The following is a 16138-nucleotide window of genomic DNA, read 5'->3' on the forward strand; positions in this document are numbered from 1 at the left end:
GCTGCTTGCTCTGCTCTGCGCTCGAGCTCGTACTGCCACTCAAGCGAGCTGCGTGCCACTGCTGCCTGCCTGCTGGCTAGCTAGCTAGCTGTCTGCTAGCATAGCCTGCTAGTAGAACTAGCAGTAACACTGTTATGATCATTGCATGTTACTGCTGCATGCTGGATGGAATGAAGTACTGAAACGGAGTCGCTGTAGTCGGATCAGATCCCGATCATGTTTTTTGGCTGATATCGTCCCCATAACCAATCGGATCGTGGCATCTCTAGTGTGTGTGTGTGTGTGTGTGTGTGTGTGTGTGTGTGTGTGTGTGCCTCTTCAATATGCCAACATATGGAGAAGACTGATGTCACATTACAAACCAGTCATAGACTGGCCTGAGTTCAGACAATGAGCACTGCACTAGTTTAAGAAATGACACATTTACGACGGCCAAAGAACATGTTCGGATAGTCATCGTCATTCAGCACAACCCGACCACTTCCTATCCACCAAATGAAGGGACTAACGCAGGTACAGTACATGCAGCAATGGTGGAATCTGTAACTTACTGGACGGAGAAATGGTTGCACACAGTATGGTTGTAAAAGAGCAATGATCTCCCTGGCTGTGTGGGATCTGCCTAACAAACTGCGTGTACTGATGGGATGGCGCTGTATCAGCGGGAACGGAGAGAGAACACACACACGCACGCACGCACACACACACACATGCACGCACACACACACAAGTACACAGCTCATCCTAGCTGCAGCAGCATCTGTGCTCTTCCCCTCTCGCTGCCCTCTATTTTGCCTCGTTCTCGTCTCAACAGGCGCTGTGCCACCTATGCAGAGGTGGATGGATGATGGCACGCTCTTCCCCAGCGCCCATTTAACCCCCCCACCCCTCTAGATCCATCATCATACATCACACGCGCGCACACACTCTCACACACGGAAACATACACAAGAACACAGTGACACCAGGCAGCGCTCATACTCTCATTCCAGCATAATACTGCTTCTGAACAATGGACAGCTAGACCCCCCCCCCCCACACACACACACACACACACACACACACACAGCCTGGGCTTGTCAAGGACATCCCCATCTCCTCTTCCTCCCCCACAAATCGCTTACTTCCACAACTTGAATCCACTGTTCTCTGTGTATTTTTAAAAGCTCTGCGTCCACACGTCGCTACTTGGCAAACCTAGTGGCAGTTATTCAGTTTCAGTCCAACATAGCCCAGCTTCTATGGACACTGTCCAGTTTGCAGTTTTGCACTGAGACTGGCAGAGCTCACTGCTCCTGACTACCTACTCATACAGTGTCTATTCTATACTATGAAAAGCTTGATTTATATGAAAATAGCCAATCTACAGGCTCAACACATCCCAACTCATTGTGAGAACTGCTGTATTTTCTATTACTGTTATCTTAATAGTGGATGCTGGGTTAGAATTTCATTAAGAATACATTGCAAGGTTATTTCACTTTCAAACATGTTTGACAGTGAAATATCCCTTTACGTAATTGAAGGGGTTTGTGTGCACTTAAAAAAAGAGGAATGGATTAGCACTAAATTGGAACCTGGTGCGGACATTACTATTGGCAAGCGTTAGGTATCCCACTGGAGTTCTGGACAGAGCTGCTAGATATTATGAATTTATGATCTGTGTTAAACCACCCAATGGGTATAATAACTGCTATGGTTTCTATAGCTCTGCATACAGGATAGAAGGGCATCATTTGACATGTTGTCAGCCACCTCCCCACGATGTATAGCTAGTGGATTCATGTTTATTTTGTGAATTTTCTCCTCCCTTCAGTCATTTCTCAGATTTGGCTGACTTCCAAAGAACCACTGACACAGTTTTGGGAGAGTGAGAGACCAAGGGAGGGATGGTAGAGGGAGGGATAGAAGAGCCATGTACTGTAAACAGACGGGGGCAGGAATAGAAACAAAATCTGTCTCTGCCCTTGATGTCAAGTCATCTGCTGTATTTGTTTGTTTGTCTGTTTAGTCTTTTTGTTTTCTTTAGCATTATGTAGCTCTGTAGTGCATGGTTGTGGGTTTGATTTAACTCTGCAATGCCAACAAACATGCAATAGAGGCTTGTAACGGGTACGTTGTGGTTTTGTGTTCTAAATTATGTATACAGTGTATATATATTTTGTTTTGTGTGTGCACTGTTGTGTGTGCACTGTTGTGGTTTTGTGTTCTAAATTATGTATACAGTATATATATATTTTGTTGTGCACTCAGTACCACAACCCTAATTTACTGTGATTTCTGATTATTATTTTTTTACCTGTCCTTTGGGATGGGTTAGCTTGCTAGCATTGTAGCCTTGTTAGCCAGGGACTCGGGTCGTGTTTAATTAGCCTTGTGTGCTCGTCACAGCTCAGCAGGGCAAGTGGTGCTTATTGTCTCCACCAGGCCGACGGCATGGGGGGGGGGGGGGGGGGGGGGTGTGTGTGTGTGTGTGTGTGTGTGTGATCGATCACTTTTGGGTTGATATTTTGGAAACCACAATGAGTAATAAATCCACTGACTGGTGCATTGACTAATAGCAGTGACAAATGCTGTAACTTTGGAAATACTGTATTTGTTTGCCACTTCAATGCTTTAACACTGTCCTTAGTAGAAGAAAGGGAAGAGCGAGAGAGATTCCTCACCTTAAGTGGGAGCTGTGAAGTGCACTAACCTGACACACATGTACGCACTTATACACACACCGGTCTACTGTGGAGCTCCAGCCTTCCTCTTTATCAGACTCTCACTTTTTCTTGTGCTCAACGGACCCCTCTCTCTCGCTCTCACTCACACACACACACACACACACACACACACACACACACACACACACCACAGACGGTCTATACCTTGAAGAGGAATCTCAGGGGAGGGCTTAACTCTGAACATCTTTCTTGCGTTGCCTCCTGAATAGGAAGGCACACTGCTGCTGAACTGTGAATTACTCCAACACACACACATCAAAGTGTGCGTGCGTGTGCACAACCTGTGCTGGTGGGATATTGCAATTAATTTACAAAACACTAACATTTTATCGAACGATAAATGATACCGATAAACAGTGACTACGTAAGTCAGAGTGGCTTATTGTCGGTATCAGCCAGGGTGCGGGAGTCGATCCTCGTTTCAATGCGCTAGACCTCTGACAGATGGATTGCGGAGGTGGAGCGCAACACCTACCATCAGCTCCCAGTACTTACCCCACAACATCAAAATAGTAACTACTGTACAGTAATGTTAGTTTCATTGATCCAAGGTGCAACACAAACGCAATCGATTGATTGGTCATTAAAATAAACGTGCTCTGAAAAATGCATGTGGCGTCAGAGTGGTGGGGCCCTAGTGGGCCATGATACAGAAAAAGCTGGGAACCACTGCTTTAGTGTGTACATAATGTGCATGTGCGTAACTGCATATGAACAAGTCTCCTAAACATTTTCTCACCTTGTAGCAAACCAAAGCCCCTGCCAAGCTCACTGTAATAACTTAGCATTTAAGTAAAAAAGGCCTTGTCTGTCTGTCTATCCATCTTTTCGTCTCTGCCCTTCAGATTGCAGAGTGGCTAACACACAAGGACCTGCTTAAATTATGATGTATTACCTGGAAAATCACTGGGGCTTTAGCGTTGTCATGGTTATTGAGTGCCCGCCAGCTTCAGGGGAAATGGAGCGGGTGGGGAGAGGAAGTGAGGGGGGGTTGTGTAGATGGTTGGATGAATGGGATGTGAGTGGGAGGAGGGGTACTTAATTGCTTTCCGTGAATAATTTCGGTCCCCTAATTTGGTGATAATGATGGTGGCTGCTGCTTTTGTATTTATTTATCCAAACATTAATTGACGGGACTTTCATTAGCCGGGGTGGTTATTGCGCATTTGATTGCGCGCAAGGGAACAAAGGAAAATTACAGCAATTATCGTCTTGATATGGATTATGAATATGCATTCTCGCTTCTTAACGTCTGTCAGCGGTTTAGCAATAACGGAAAGCACTCTGCCATGGAGGCACTGCTTCTGCTTATCGCCATCTCTTGTTTTGGCCCGAGGCCCCAACCACCAACATCTCACCCCTGTGCAACTGGTGTTTGTAGAGAACAGACCAAAGGGTTTAGCCACATCTCTGTCCCCTTTTCCACAACGCTCAACACTGATTGTCTCCAATGGGCTGTGAAGGGGGGGGGGGGGGGGGGGGTGATGTCTTAACTGGTATGTAATTAGCATGTGGTTTGTTAATACGTGCATCTTCATAGTTTGTTTTGTTTTTGTTTTTTTTGTCTTCCAGGCGGAGGGAGAGGATAATTTGAAGAAGATGCAGCTGATGGAGCTGGCGATTCTCAACGGGACATACAGAGACACCAACATCAAGACACGTAAGCACGCACACATGCATATTGCACACACGTATCTAAGCAGGACCGTACAAATGTAGATTACACACCACACGTCTAATCTGTTAACCTCACTGACCAAATTGAAGACAAAATGCCAAATAAGAGACATTCGATCACTAACTGTGCTAGCACAAGCTTTACTGATATTACTGCATACACACAACATCATAAAGCTATTCTCGGAAACCATACAAACGCTTCCTGTGTCCACTCACCATCAAAGAACACACACAGCACAGCCTCAATCTCGTCCTTTGCTATCTCTCTATCTCTATCTCTCTCTTCATACGTCCCTCCATCCATCCATCCCCTTCCCCTGCCATCCAAATGCAATTGCTCTGCGTCACTCTTAAGATGGGTACCCTCTAAGCATTCAGTGCACTGCAGAATGATGAATCCCACGCGCTTGTCTCTGCATGACCGTAGCTGTACACTGTAGCTCACGCATCCACACTGGTCTAGTCTCTGGATCACGCAGATATGTTGGTCCCTCTGTGTAAATGCATAGCCCATGGGGCATAGCAGTGGCTGCCATTTTCTGGTTCCATCAATCCAGACCCCATTCACTTTTTGTCTGCCTTGGTCATGATTCACTAGGATCATGGATGGCTTTATTGATTCTAAGCTTATAATAATTGCTATAAATATTTTTGGAAATCTATGGGGAAAGATGAATGGGGTCTGGAACGACAGAACCAGAAAATGGCTTCCACTGCTATGCCCAATGCTAGGCCCATAGCCTCTGTCTCTGGTGGCTGCTTGGTGGTGTTATTGGGACCCTTGCTCTGTGTTGTTTACTTTAATGATAATACATTTTATTTTAGTTTGTTTTAGAGATGCCATGGTTCAAGTTTATGAATATGAAATAATGCTGCAAAACTCAATTGGCTGTCTAATTGAATAAGTATAGACCTGAGCAATTTAGGATGAATTATTTAGCCCATGTCTTGACCATTGTAATTACATTGTATTATCTACTGTGTGAACCATTCGTTCTGGCAACCTTTTGGGTATGCACATGTGTCGTAAATCATTCCTGTTGGGCAAAATAACCTTGTATGTCCACAATTATAACTTTTTATGGAAATAATTATCCTGTGTTGCAATAGATCCAATGTACTAAGTATTTAGTCACAATTTCTTGGTAATATCTTTCATTGCTTGAAATGTATAAATCCCAAATACAGACGTAACCACTTTGAACCTGGCGCCTGTATTTATGGCATGTAAATTGGGAATTAATTTATGGAAGACAAATAAATGTTGAAATATGGAGATCCAAGGTTTCTGCCCGACAGCGACGAAATGCAACACCATTTGGAAATGCATTTTATTTGTGTTTCCCGAACAGAAATGGACTGCTGGCCATCGAGAGGAGTAACGTTTACTGACATGGCTAACAACTTAAGAATGACACATCCGCATTATGACCACATATCAAATTCCAATTCCCTGATGTGTGATCCCAGCTCTCCTCTTTATGGTGAATTGATCCATTTCTGTTTGTCCTCCTCTTGTGTTGTGAAACCTGTTTGATCACATACTGCTATTACTGCAATACATTTATGTGTAGTCTTAGTTGCCATGGTGATTGGTATGCTTGAATTTTAGCCTTGCATTGGGATGATTGCAGTTGCTGCATTGTATGCTTTTTTGTGTTTTTGGGTGTAAGGGCTTTTATGTTTTTTTGTTATGTCATTTTGCAGCAGATTGTGGCTTCTGTGGGTCAACACTGTGATCATTTGCATGGATTAATTTCCCTTTTTGCTCCTCTTCCCCTGTTCTCCCTGCCACCCCTCCTCCTTCCTGCTTTTGTATTTTCCCTCTCGCTATTTTCCTCCTCACCTGTAATTATAATCAACTGCACCACCACCACACTTTGTCTTTTGTCTCTCGCTCTCTCTCTCTCGCCCTCTCCCTCTCCGCTGTCCTTCACTCTCTGGCTTATGGCAGCCCCCCTTGCGTTTTCTCTTGCAGCGGCGGCAGCGGCTGCCCAGGGCCAGCGCCTCATAGCGGGCCCCCCGGGCCAAGTCTTGCCTCCACAGGCGCACATGCGGCCCCCGACACCCGGCGGCGGCCCCATCATGAACATCATCCGGCCCGCGCAGATGGCAGCAATGATGCCCAATGGCACGCCCGCCCTGATGCCTCCTGGACCGGAGGGTGGGCTCATCTACACCTCCCCCTACGACTACCCCTATGCCCTGGCACCCACCTCTCTGCTGGAGTACCCCATCGAGCACAGTGGGGTTCTAGGTAAGAGACCCTGGGGCAGCATGGGTGCAGCAGCCGCAGGCTTCCCCCAGCCAGGACAGGAGGGCTTGTTTTACGCCGGGGCTGGGATGCTGGACGCGGCTTCCATGAGCCACAGTCAGGACTTTATGAAAGGTAAATATGTCGTGTCCACCTGAAGACTGAAAACACAAAACAGACACTCACAAGGGTGGAGGTGATGGTGGTGGTTGGTGGTCACGGACAAAGGCAAAGGGAGGGGGCGAAGGATATTATTATTTTTTTGTTCATTCAAGGTCTTAAAACTAGGCTGTTTGTAAGCGTTTCACTTCCCCAGTTAACAGTCAACACTCTCAGGATGGTTCTGCTCTGCAAGGTTCACATCGAGAGGAAGCGCCTCGATTCGCAGCGTGCACACTGATACGAGACGCGCTCACACGCACGCATGTGTGCACGCGCACACCACTGCCTGCACTCTAACCCTTTCATGCACTGGCCTGGAGGCATATCCAGTCTGCTGGTAGATCCCCTCGGATTTCTGAAGCTTTTGAAATCATTCCTTTGTGCTGTCCTCTGCAGGCAGGCCTTGATGCCTGCAGAAGTCCTCTCTCTCTCTCTCTCTCTCTCTCTCTCTCTCTCTCTCTCTCTCTCTCTCTCTCTCTCTCTCTCTCTCTCTCTCTCTCTCTCTCTCTCTCTCTCTCCCCCCTCCTGTTGTGGATGTTCATTAAATTCCTTTTCTTTTTTTCCCCTGCCAGCCTCTATGCCTCACTGTCTTAGTTTCACCCCTATTGAACTCTAGCCCCAGCGCGCTAATACCTGACATTCCCCCTTAGTTTGTATGTCAAGCGTACGCTTAATGTCAAACGAACGCTCCACAGTGCTTTAAACTTAACACATACCAAAGAGAGATATATAGCTGACCACATATACAGTATATATTTGTGTGTGTACTGTGTGTGTGTGTGTGTGTGTATATATATATATATATAGATATATTGATATATAGATATAGACAGATCAACAATTGTCATGTCGGCATGATAATCCTGTTAAATTGTACCAGATGTACATGCAACGCAAACAAGATGCCTTTATCGGCGGGTGTTCCCCTCCCTTTAACATCGGACACACAAAGTGCTATTCCCACTGACCTGTGTGTGTGTGTGTGTGTGTGTGTGTGTGTGTGTGTGTGTGTGTGTGTGTGTGTGTGTGTGTGTGTGTGTGTGTGTGTGTGTGTGTGTGTGTGTGTGTGTGTGTGTGTGTGTGTGTGTGTGTGTGTGTGTGTGTGTGTGTGTGTGTGTGTGTGTGTGTGTGTGTGTGTGTGTGTGTGTGTGTGTGTGTGTGTGTGTGTGTGTGTGTGTGTGTGTGTGTGTGTGTGTGTGTGTGTGTGTGCGCGCAGAGAAGAGCAGCTGACTGGCTTTTCTCTCTTTAACTCGCAGGGTTACACCAGCTTAGTGCATTTTATTTACTCACGCCATCGATTGGTGCCTTGAGCAACAGAAGGCCCCAGTGGAACACACACACAACTGGCTCCCTTGCCTTTGCCAGATATTTTGAGAGAAATAAGCAACCAGGTCTATGAAAACAAGCCTAAATTAAGTGACTAGGCTACAAAAATTTGGAAGGAAGCCCAAATAAGCACTCCAGAATAAAACCTTTTCAAACTAACTCACTCATTCAACTTCTTTCAAAAGGGGCTCAACTTTTTATTTCTCTTTTCTTTTCCCCTTTCCCGTACTGCGTCAAGTACCGAGTGTAGTTTTTATTCTGCTGCATCGGGGCGTCGTCACAGTGACCCGTGTTACGGCTCCAATGGCCCTGCCCACCATTTAGCCAATGAAGGCTCCGCACACAAATCTCTCTAAAGGCTTTCACTGTAATGAAGAGAGGAGAAATATGGCAGTAGTTACATCGTTCTTCAATCCTTGGCCCCGTCCCAGAGCCGACAAGGGCCATCCTTCCTGGCAGCAAAACCAAATCTAAAATATTGACGGCGTTGCATAAAAGCTGGAGAGAGATGACCTCCAGAGTGCTAGAATGGCAACCTGCTGTGCAGAGTTCCTTTGCTAGCTTTTTGCAACACTTAGTTTTTGTTTTTTATTTTTCATAGTGAGCCATCGCATTAGAGCTTTGCCTTCTCCATATTTCATATCTCTGCTATCTCAGCCTTTAAGATCTAAATGTTATGCGACGGCAGGCACACTCGCCTCCCTCCACCCATTACAGGAACCTATAACCTACAGAAGTGTTGACACATTATAGTTTTGTTTTGCCACAGAAAGATGCCACACAAGTAATTTGTAACAAATTACATTTGCTAAATGACTTCCTCGGCCATCAGCAAGCAACCGGTCATTTTAGGAATTTAAGAACTGGTGAAATGGCAGATTAGGATTTGTAAATTAGACCCGAGTTGGCTCTGTACTTTTTTCCCTCTACACCAATTCTCTTCGGCAAAGATACTTTTGGCTTTTACATATTGGAGTACGTATCCAAGTGTCCAGCATCCACATTGCCACCAGAATATGGCTGCTGGGGTTCAAGTGGTTTTTATTAGTTAAAATAAGTGGACTTCACCTAAATGTTCCTCAGCCCCCCCTCTGGATCCACACAACGGGAAGCATCACACTATTTTTGCCGATCACCTGAGAGCCTTTTACCTACCCCACCCACTCACCCGCCCGCCCCAATCTCTGAACAACCCTGAGCACTGTGGAATTGTTGTTACCTTAAGTTATACATTTCTAAATACCAAGTTAAAAAAGTGTTATATTTCTTTTCTACCACATTTTTAGTCGTAAAAAAAGATGTCTGTATCGTGTCTATGTATTATATTCTGTATAATGTTATTGTTATTGTCCTGTGTATTATTGTATAAGCCGAGCAGTATAAATGACGTGGTTAAAAAAAAATGTGAATGTGATTACTGTAAAAGATGACTGTTTTGCTTAATTTATATGACGTCGTATATCGGTGTCACGTGCCAGAAAATGGCAGATCTGACAAAATTGCAATTTTCAGCATGTGACACCACCGTGCGATGAAGTATAAGTCAGGCTTTTCTCTCCCTCAAAGTGAATGGTTTCTAACCTTGTGGACCTGTTGCGATCTAGGTGCAATGGCTACTAAAGTGAGACGGCATGACACGCGGGTCCATCCTTACCAAAGGATTGTGACCGCTGACAGAGGTCAGTTTAGTCTCTTTAAGACACACTCTGCTATTGACTTGTATTGCAATGCTCTGTTTAATGCCTCGATGATGCCTTAGTCAGGAATTTATATTGTCTGTTGTGTTTTATTATTATTATTATTATTATTATTATTATTATTATTATTATTTCTTCCTACCACCACCTTTCCTACCCCATACATCCGCACACCACCTAATGGTTGACTGTGGTATGCACATGTTGTTTACATTACATAGTGTTTCGTCTAGATAGATTAGAAGTGTATACATTTTGAAGCTCAGCAAAAGTGATCTTAAAAAGCATTGGTTGTGCATGGTAGTGGGCCCAGGACAGGTAGCACCTACACAGGTAGTGTTTAAGCTATTTTATGACATTCCTCTGATGTGAGATTAGAGCCTAAAAGAGGGCAGACTCTGTTTCCATACATGATTTATCTCCTCTGCTCATAAGGAGCGCTGGAGTGAAGCAGCTGAATATTGTACAGCTTAGAGAGGAAACCCAGAGTAGGGCAAGAACACCAGTACACGGTGAAATCCTCAGTGTTCATTTAACTCTAAGAGGGCACAAATGTACCCACATCGACACGTAAGGGTCCATTTGGGTCCAAGGGGATGCGTAAGGGTCCATTTGGCTACATTAGTACTACTCTCTGTAACTCGGGGAGGAGTACAAATGGATAAATTAATACAGAGGATTTTACTAGCCTATCTGCTGCCTTGTGTTCATTTTTTTCTTGCCTCTGAGTTTGCATTTTCCATTTTATGGATTTTAATTTTGCTATGGAAGACAAACACACGCACAGACATACGCTGAAGTAGCTTGCAATTCTCTCCAGTGTATTAAAAAAAATTATATTAAATAGGAATCCAGACAAAATATTTTTTATGCTTTTTCAGTTGTACACGAGGTACTGTCATTTTATAGCAAATGTATTTATGCTCCTGTATATACATTATAAAATATATAAATATACTTACTTATATATAAATAAAGAGAGAATCGAAAACAGCGATTCATCTATTCATTGCACATATTCATAACACCTAGTCACTGTTACCCATTGCATAACATTAGTTACCTCCAAGTCCTCCTTACCACTAATCACACTGTGCGTAACTTGCATTCCAACTCGAAAGAAACTAAAACACTAGATTTATGTACTATTTTATTTGTCTGTCCGTCCGTTTTGTGACACCTCTTTGCTTCTGTTTGTTGGTACTTGGGGGCAATAATGTAGCGCTTGAATGAAACCCACCTTAGCAAACTGATGAGGGTGGGGCTTAGTAGTTGTGGGGTCATGATAATAGCCTACGGCGTCATGATTAAAACCAGACGTAGGCGGGGTTTGTCTCTTTTAGGCGGGAGACAATAGCTAATAGAAGGGGGAGCCACATTAAGAGATTGCATTCATTTTATTGTTAAAATGATGTCATTCCAGTCTCTTCTTGCTGACACTAATATCCTTTCTATCTTTTTTTTCTGTTTGTTTTTGTTTTTTGTTTCTAACCACCTAGCCGCCACCGGCAACTAACACATGACCTTCTGACCTCTGACCTCTTCACCCAATGACGAGCTGCCCCAAGCCTGCCTGCTGATCAGTTAACTGGTAATTGCCTTTTGCTAGCCTCTCGGACGCAAGTGTGAAAGAAAGGGAGAAAGAGAGAGAGGCGCCTGCCCCGTACAGTTACCCTAACCTGTTTTGACGAAAAAACGACGACAAAAAAAAGAAATGAACACAGAACCTTCATAGAAACACAACGAAAAAACCTGACAAGTTGTGATCTTCATTTGTTTTATTTTTCTCTCTGTTTGTTGAGTTTAATTCCCATTCTTTCTCTTTCTTTTTCTTCATGAATCATATCCTGGGTGGATGTTTGTTTTTGACTCATGAATCTGCACTGAATTATATAGCAATAAAGACCCCCGCCCAAACCCACCCTCTAACCTCACCCTCCTCCCAAAATCCCCTACTTCTAGAATGTTGTGATTTGGTGACCTCATCCATATAAATTAATGCTATAAATGGGAGCCGAACCCCAAAAACCATGCTGTCTCATAATGATGACATAACTCCCCGCTAATGTGTAACCCTGTCTCCTCAAAAACAAACAAGAAATAACAACAAAAAAAAACTCCTCAGCGCCCTTCCCACCTTCCACTCTGGTCCAACACCTGCTTATTAAGAAAAAGAAATGGAAGGAAAGAGAACACTCACACCAACTTTGTTTAATATTTGTCTTTTGTCATTTTAATGTACAGTAGTGATGTTATTGAGCTCTGAAACATAATTATGAGCCGACACATTCTGGGTGTGCTGCTGAAAACAGCTGTCTGTTTTTTTTAAAATGCATGGCTAAATTGATGCAAATTGAACTTTTTATGATTTCTGTGTTTGTTTCTCTCCCTCTTTTGAGCCATTTTTCTTCACTTTAATTTCAATGCCTCTGTTATTCACATCTCACTAATTAGCGTTGTTTTGAAGAACTAGCGAAGGAAAGAAAACACGGGTTATTAGATCTGAGAAAAGGCAAGCTTATGTGAGAGAATTTCGTCAGGCCAGGTAGATAAAACTAGGAAGTGGCTAGGAAAGGCCAGGATGGGCAGGGAAAGATTTGGGATGAGGAGTCCATATTTTTATTAATACTATTTTGAACGTAGGACGTGTTGCTGTTTTGGGGACATTGGAACAGTACATATAACCTGCTAGCTACTGACCATGACTATGCCCCCCACCCCACACTGCATCCATTATACAGTGCCTGATGTATTTAGTCAAAAATATCTCAATGCATTATGAGCTGTGATCTAAAAGACAAAAAAAAAAAGTATTTAGTGTGCATATTTAGCCAAAGGGTTACCTATTGAATTATATCTATAACTTGCAGAGGGCTCTCTTGGTAATTTTAGAGTTTGGAAAGGGTGTGAAGTTGTGCCTGCATTGAGCTGGAAAAAGACAGCCGATCATTTTAGATGCAGATTGTTCTCTCGTCAGTGCTCTAGCTTTAGATGCAGATTGTTCTCTCGTCAGTGCTCTAGCTTTAGATGCAGATTGTTCTCTCGTCAGTGCTCTAGCTTTAGATGCAGATTGTTCTCTCGTCAGTGCTCTAGCTTTCCCAAGAAGTGACACACCGACAATTAACACTAACGCTTAATTTATGCTCCGTACAGCGGTGTCACAAAGCCAGAAATAGTCGATCTACAACGTGTCGCAGCCTTGATGCATGGTGAGCTTGCAGATCGGCAATTTTTGGCCGTACAACAGAATATATATTGGGCTTAACTCAAGATGCTATACAGTACATTACTGGGCAGGGAGGTTTTGCACATTCATGCTTTCCTCTCTTTAATTTCTGCCTTTTTGTTGTTTGGACTTTTTGTTTTGATTTTCTCTCTTTTGTTGTTTTTGCATCTCAGCATTTGGCCAATTGGTGTTTTGTGTGTTTGACTTAATTTTTAACCTTTTCACAATAATCAGGTTGGCATGATAACAAGTTGACCTGCAAATGAGAGAAATACATTTTAGTCACTTTTATTAATCAGTTAACTTTGTTTTTTGTCACACTTGACAAATCATTTCAAAGTAAAAGCGCATCCACAATGTGTCACTCCCTACGCGTGATGCTATTCCAGCTCCTGAGCCTGTGGGCTTTTATTTTTAAGTATTTTCTCAAGAAAAAAAAATAGGATGTGAAAGCCATGCCTGCCTGTTCAAATTGCTTTATACATACCTGATATATATATATATATATATATATATATATATATATATATATATATATATATATATATATAATGTAGATACCTGTCATTGCATATATAAATACAAAAGAGAACAAAATTAGACAATTTTACAGGGTGCTGGAGAAGACAAAAGAAAATATATTTTTGGCAATTTTAGCTTTTTATACTCAAACTTGCAGTTACAAAATATGAAAAAGAGAAAAAAAAAAGTGGGGGGAGTTTAAAACAGTATTTTGGGGGAGGGAGGGTGTTAGGAAGAACGCTGTGTTACCATGGCTATTATTGGCTAGGAAAATGAAGACCAAAACAGTGATAACTCTATAGGGATGTTATGAGAGCCAGGTTGTGCTGAGAGAGTTGGACAAACATCCAGAGAAGTTAAAAAAAAAAAAAAAAAAAAGAGTCTAGAAATCAAAGTGCCTTATCGACGGTCGTTTATGTTTTCCAAGTATTAAGATTATGTTCAATAATATCCAGCACCAACCGGGATGGCGCAGTTAGGAATGGCTAAGTGGGTACGCACTCCTAAGATTTGAGCAGGGTAGCTCTTGCCATGTTGCAGGGCTACCATAGTTATTCTATGCAAAAAGAATAGCAGTCGTTTGACCAGCTAAACATGTGCCATGGTTTTGTCTTCCTGAAATTTATTTTGATTTTTGAAAAAGAAATAATTTCTTTCCTTATCTGCCCTTTACTCAGCCATTTGAGCAACCGTTGTTCACTTTTTATTTCCTGTGTTTTTGGTTTGTAACGATTTTATTATACTTTAGATTTTTGTGTGTGTGTGTGTGTGTGTGTGTGTGTGTGTGTGTGTGTGTGTGTGTGTGTGTGTGTGTGTGTGTGTGTGTGTGTGTGTGTGCGCGCGCGTGTTTGTGTGTGTGTGTGTGTGTGTGTGTGTGGTGTGACTGTGACTTACTCTTCCAAGAACAAATTGAACTGCCAATAGCAACGCAGTAGTCTGCCAGAACGTGCTTTGATCGTAAGCTGAAAGTAAAAAGAATCAGTTCAAGGAAATTGATTTTAATGGGGTGGGTTCGTCCAACTGGGGGAATGCCTCTTGTTTGTTTCAAAAGCTGGAAACTGAAAGCAATCCAATCAGTGCCAATGTTTCTCTATAATACCATTGACAATACAATTCCCAAATCTTTAACATAATCGTATGATTTTAATCATTGGCAACCAAGCTGCTGGCTATTGAATCAAGCCTGTAACCAGCTCCATCTCACAACCAAAGAGTTTTCAGTTGTTGAAACTACTGATTTCTTTTCCTCCTTAAAAGCGAACAACAAGAAAAAAAGAAAAAAGCAGTTAAGATCAATTTAAGGAATTCCTAGGTCCTGACAACCACCCCTGGCAGTCTGTTCTGTTAAGATTTCCTCCATCTTGCTGTTACACCAAGAGGTCAAATGAATTTGTTTTTTCAGTGTTATCTATTTTGAAAAGAAAAGAAGAGAGAGAAATGCAATATTAAAAAGTGGAGCAAGAGATGACAATTCAGCATTTGACAGTATTAAGAAAATTCCCTCTGCAATGTTACAACGTGCTGTGTCATTGTAAAAGGCTGGATTAACGTCCCATCAGGTGAATGGTGAACTCTATACCTACCGTACTCTCTCTGGCCTGCCTACTACATGTATGATAATGTAATTAACAGCCATTGTTACAGGTTTATAATGTATTTTTCTAATCTCATTTTATATGTATATTATAAATCATTTTTCTGACTCCTTTATTCTTTAGTTTTTGATGAAATCCACTGCAACTTTTTTTTTCCTTTTTCCCCCTTTTTTCTAAATGCCCCCTCCTCCCTCCTCTCTCCCCTACACTACCCCTCTCTCTTACATCTTCAAAACTGTCTCTCTTGTGGGGAGTGTTGCCTTTCCTAGTTATATTTTGTTTTTCTTGCCAAAAACCTAGCTTGTTTAACTCATTAGCGACTTTATTAGTTTCCTTGTCATAAGTATTTTTACATGCTTGCATTTAGTTTTCATGGTGTATGCTGTTATTTTTTATTTTATTTTTTTTTTCTTATTAACCTCTTGGCATTTATTTTAATAAAACATTCTTAGTAAGAAATTTTACTAACTTGCTGATATTTTTGTCTTGTGTTTTTAACCAGTTTCATGAATGTACTACTTTGGTCTGGTTCACGGACTAACACAATTAAAACTGGTGTCTGGCCGCCATCACTTACACTGACTGACAAAAGACACACACACACACACACACACACACACACACACACACCAGTTCCATGTACACTTGCTAAAGCTCTCTTTCAACATGCTGTTTTACGTATAGAACATGTGCAACACATTGATTAAGGAACACTTTCGCAACACAAACAATATAGACATATTCACTCACAGCACAAAAAATGCACTCACACAGCCTAACTGGAAACTGTGCACGAGCCGATATCCGTCCCTCACTCCTGCTCACACGCTCTCACCTTTGTTGCTGGAAATAAACAGAAATGTGCTGACACTCTCCCTTCAGTTCCAACACCACTACTCGCTCTCGTTCATCTCTGTGGGGGACAGTTCTCACTGGTTATCCCTGTC

The 16138-nt window shown here is 42.6% G+C and overlaps 1 protein-coding gene across 1 annotated transcript in view; it reads left to right on the forward strand.

Annotated features, from left to right (window-relative positions):
* Window positions 1-15667, forward strand: part of qkia (QKI, KH domain containing, RNA binding a) — an 83186-nt gene extending 67519 nt beyond the window's left edge. The window contains exons 7-11 of the mRNA XM_079527475.1: window positions 4302-4389; window positions 5762-5893; window positions 6364-6798; window positions 9756-9830; window positions 11348-15667. Of these exons, the coding sequence (XP_079383601.1) occupies window positions 4302-4389; window positions 5762-5893; window positions 6364-6798; window positions 9756-9830; window positions 11348-11364 (747 nt within the window). The 3' untranslated portion in view covers window positions 11365-15667. The remainder of the gene's footprint in view (window positions 1-4301; window positions 4390-5761; window positions 5894-6363; window positions 6799-9755; window positions 9831-11347) is intronic.
* The last annotated feature ends 471 nt before the right edge of the window (window positions 15668-16138 follow it).

This window comes from Electrona antarctica, assembly GCF_951216825.1.
Source record: "Electrona antarctica genome assembly, chromosome: 18".
Lineage (NCBI taxonomy): Eukaryota > Metazoa > Chordata > Actinopteri > Myctophiformes > Myctophidae > Electrona > Electrona antarctica.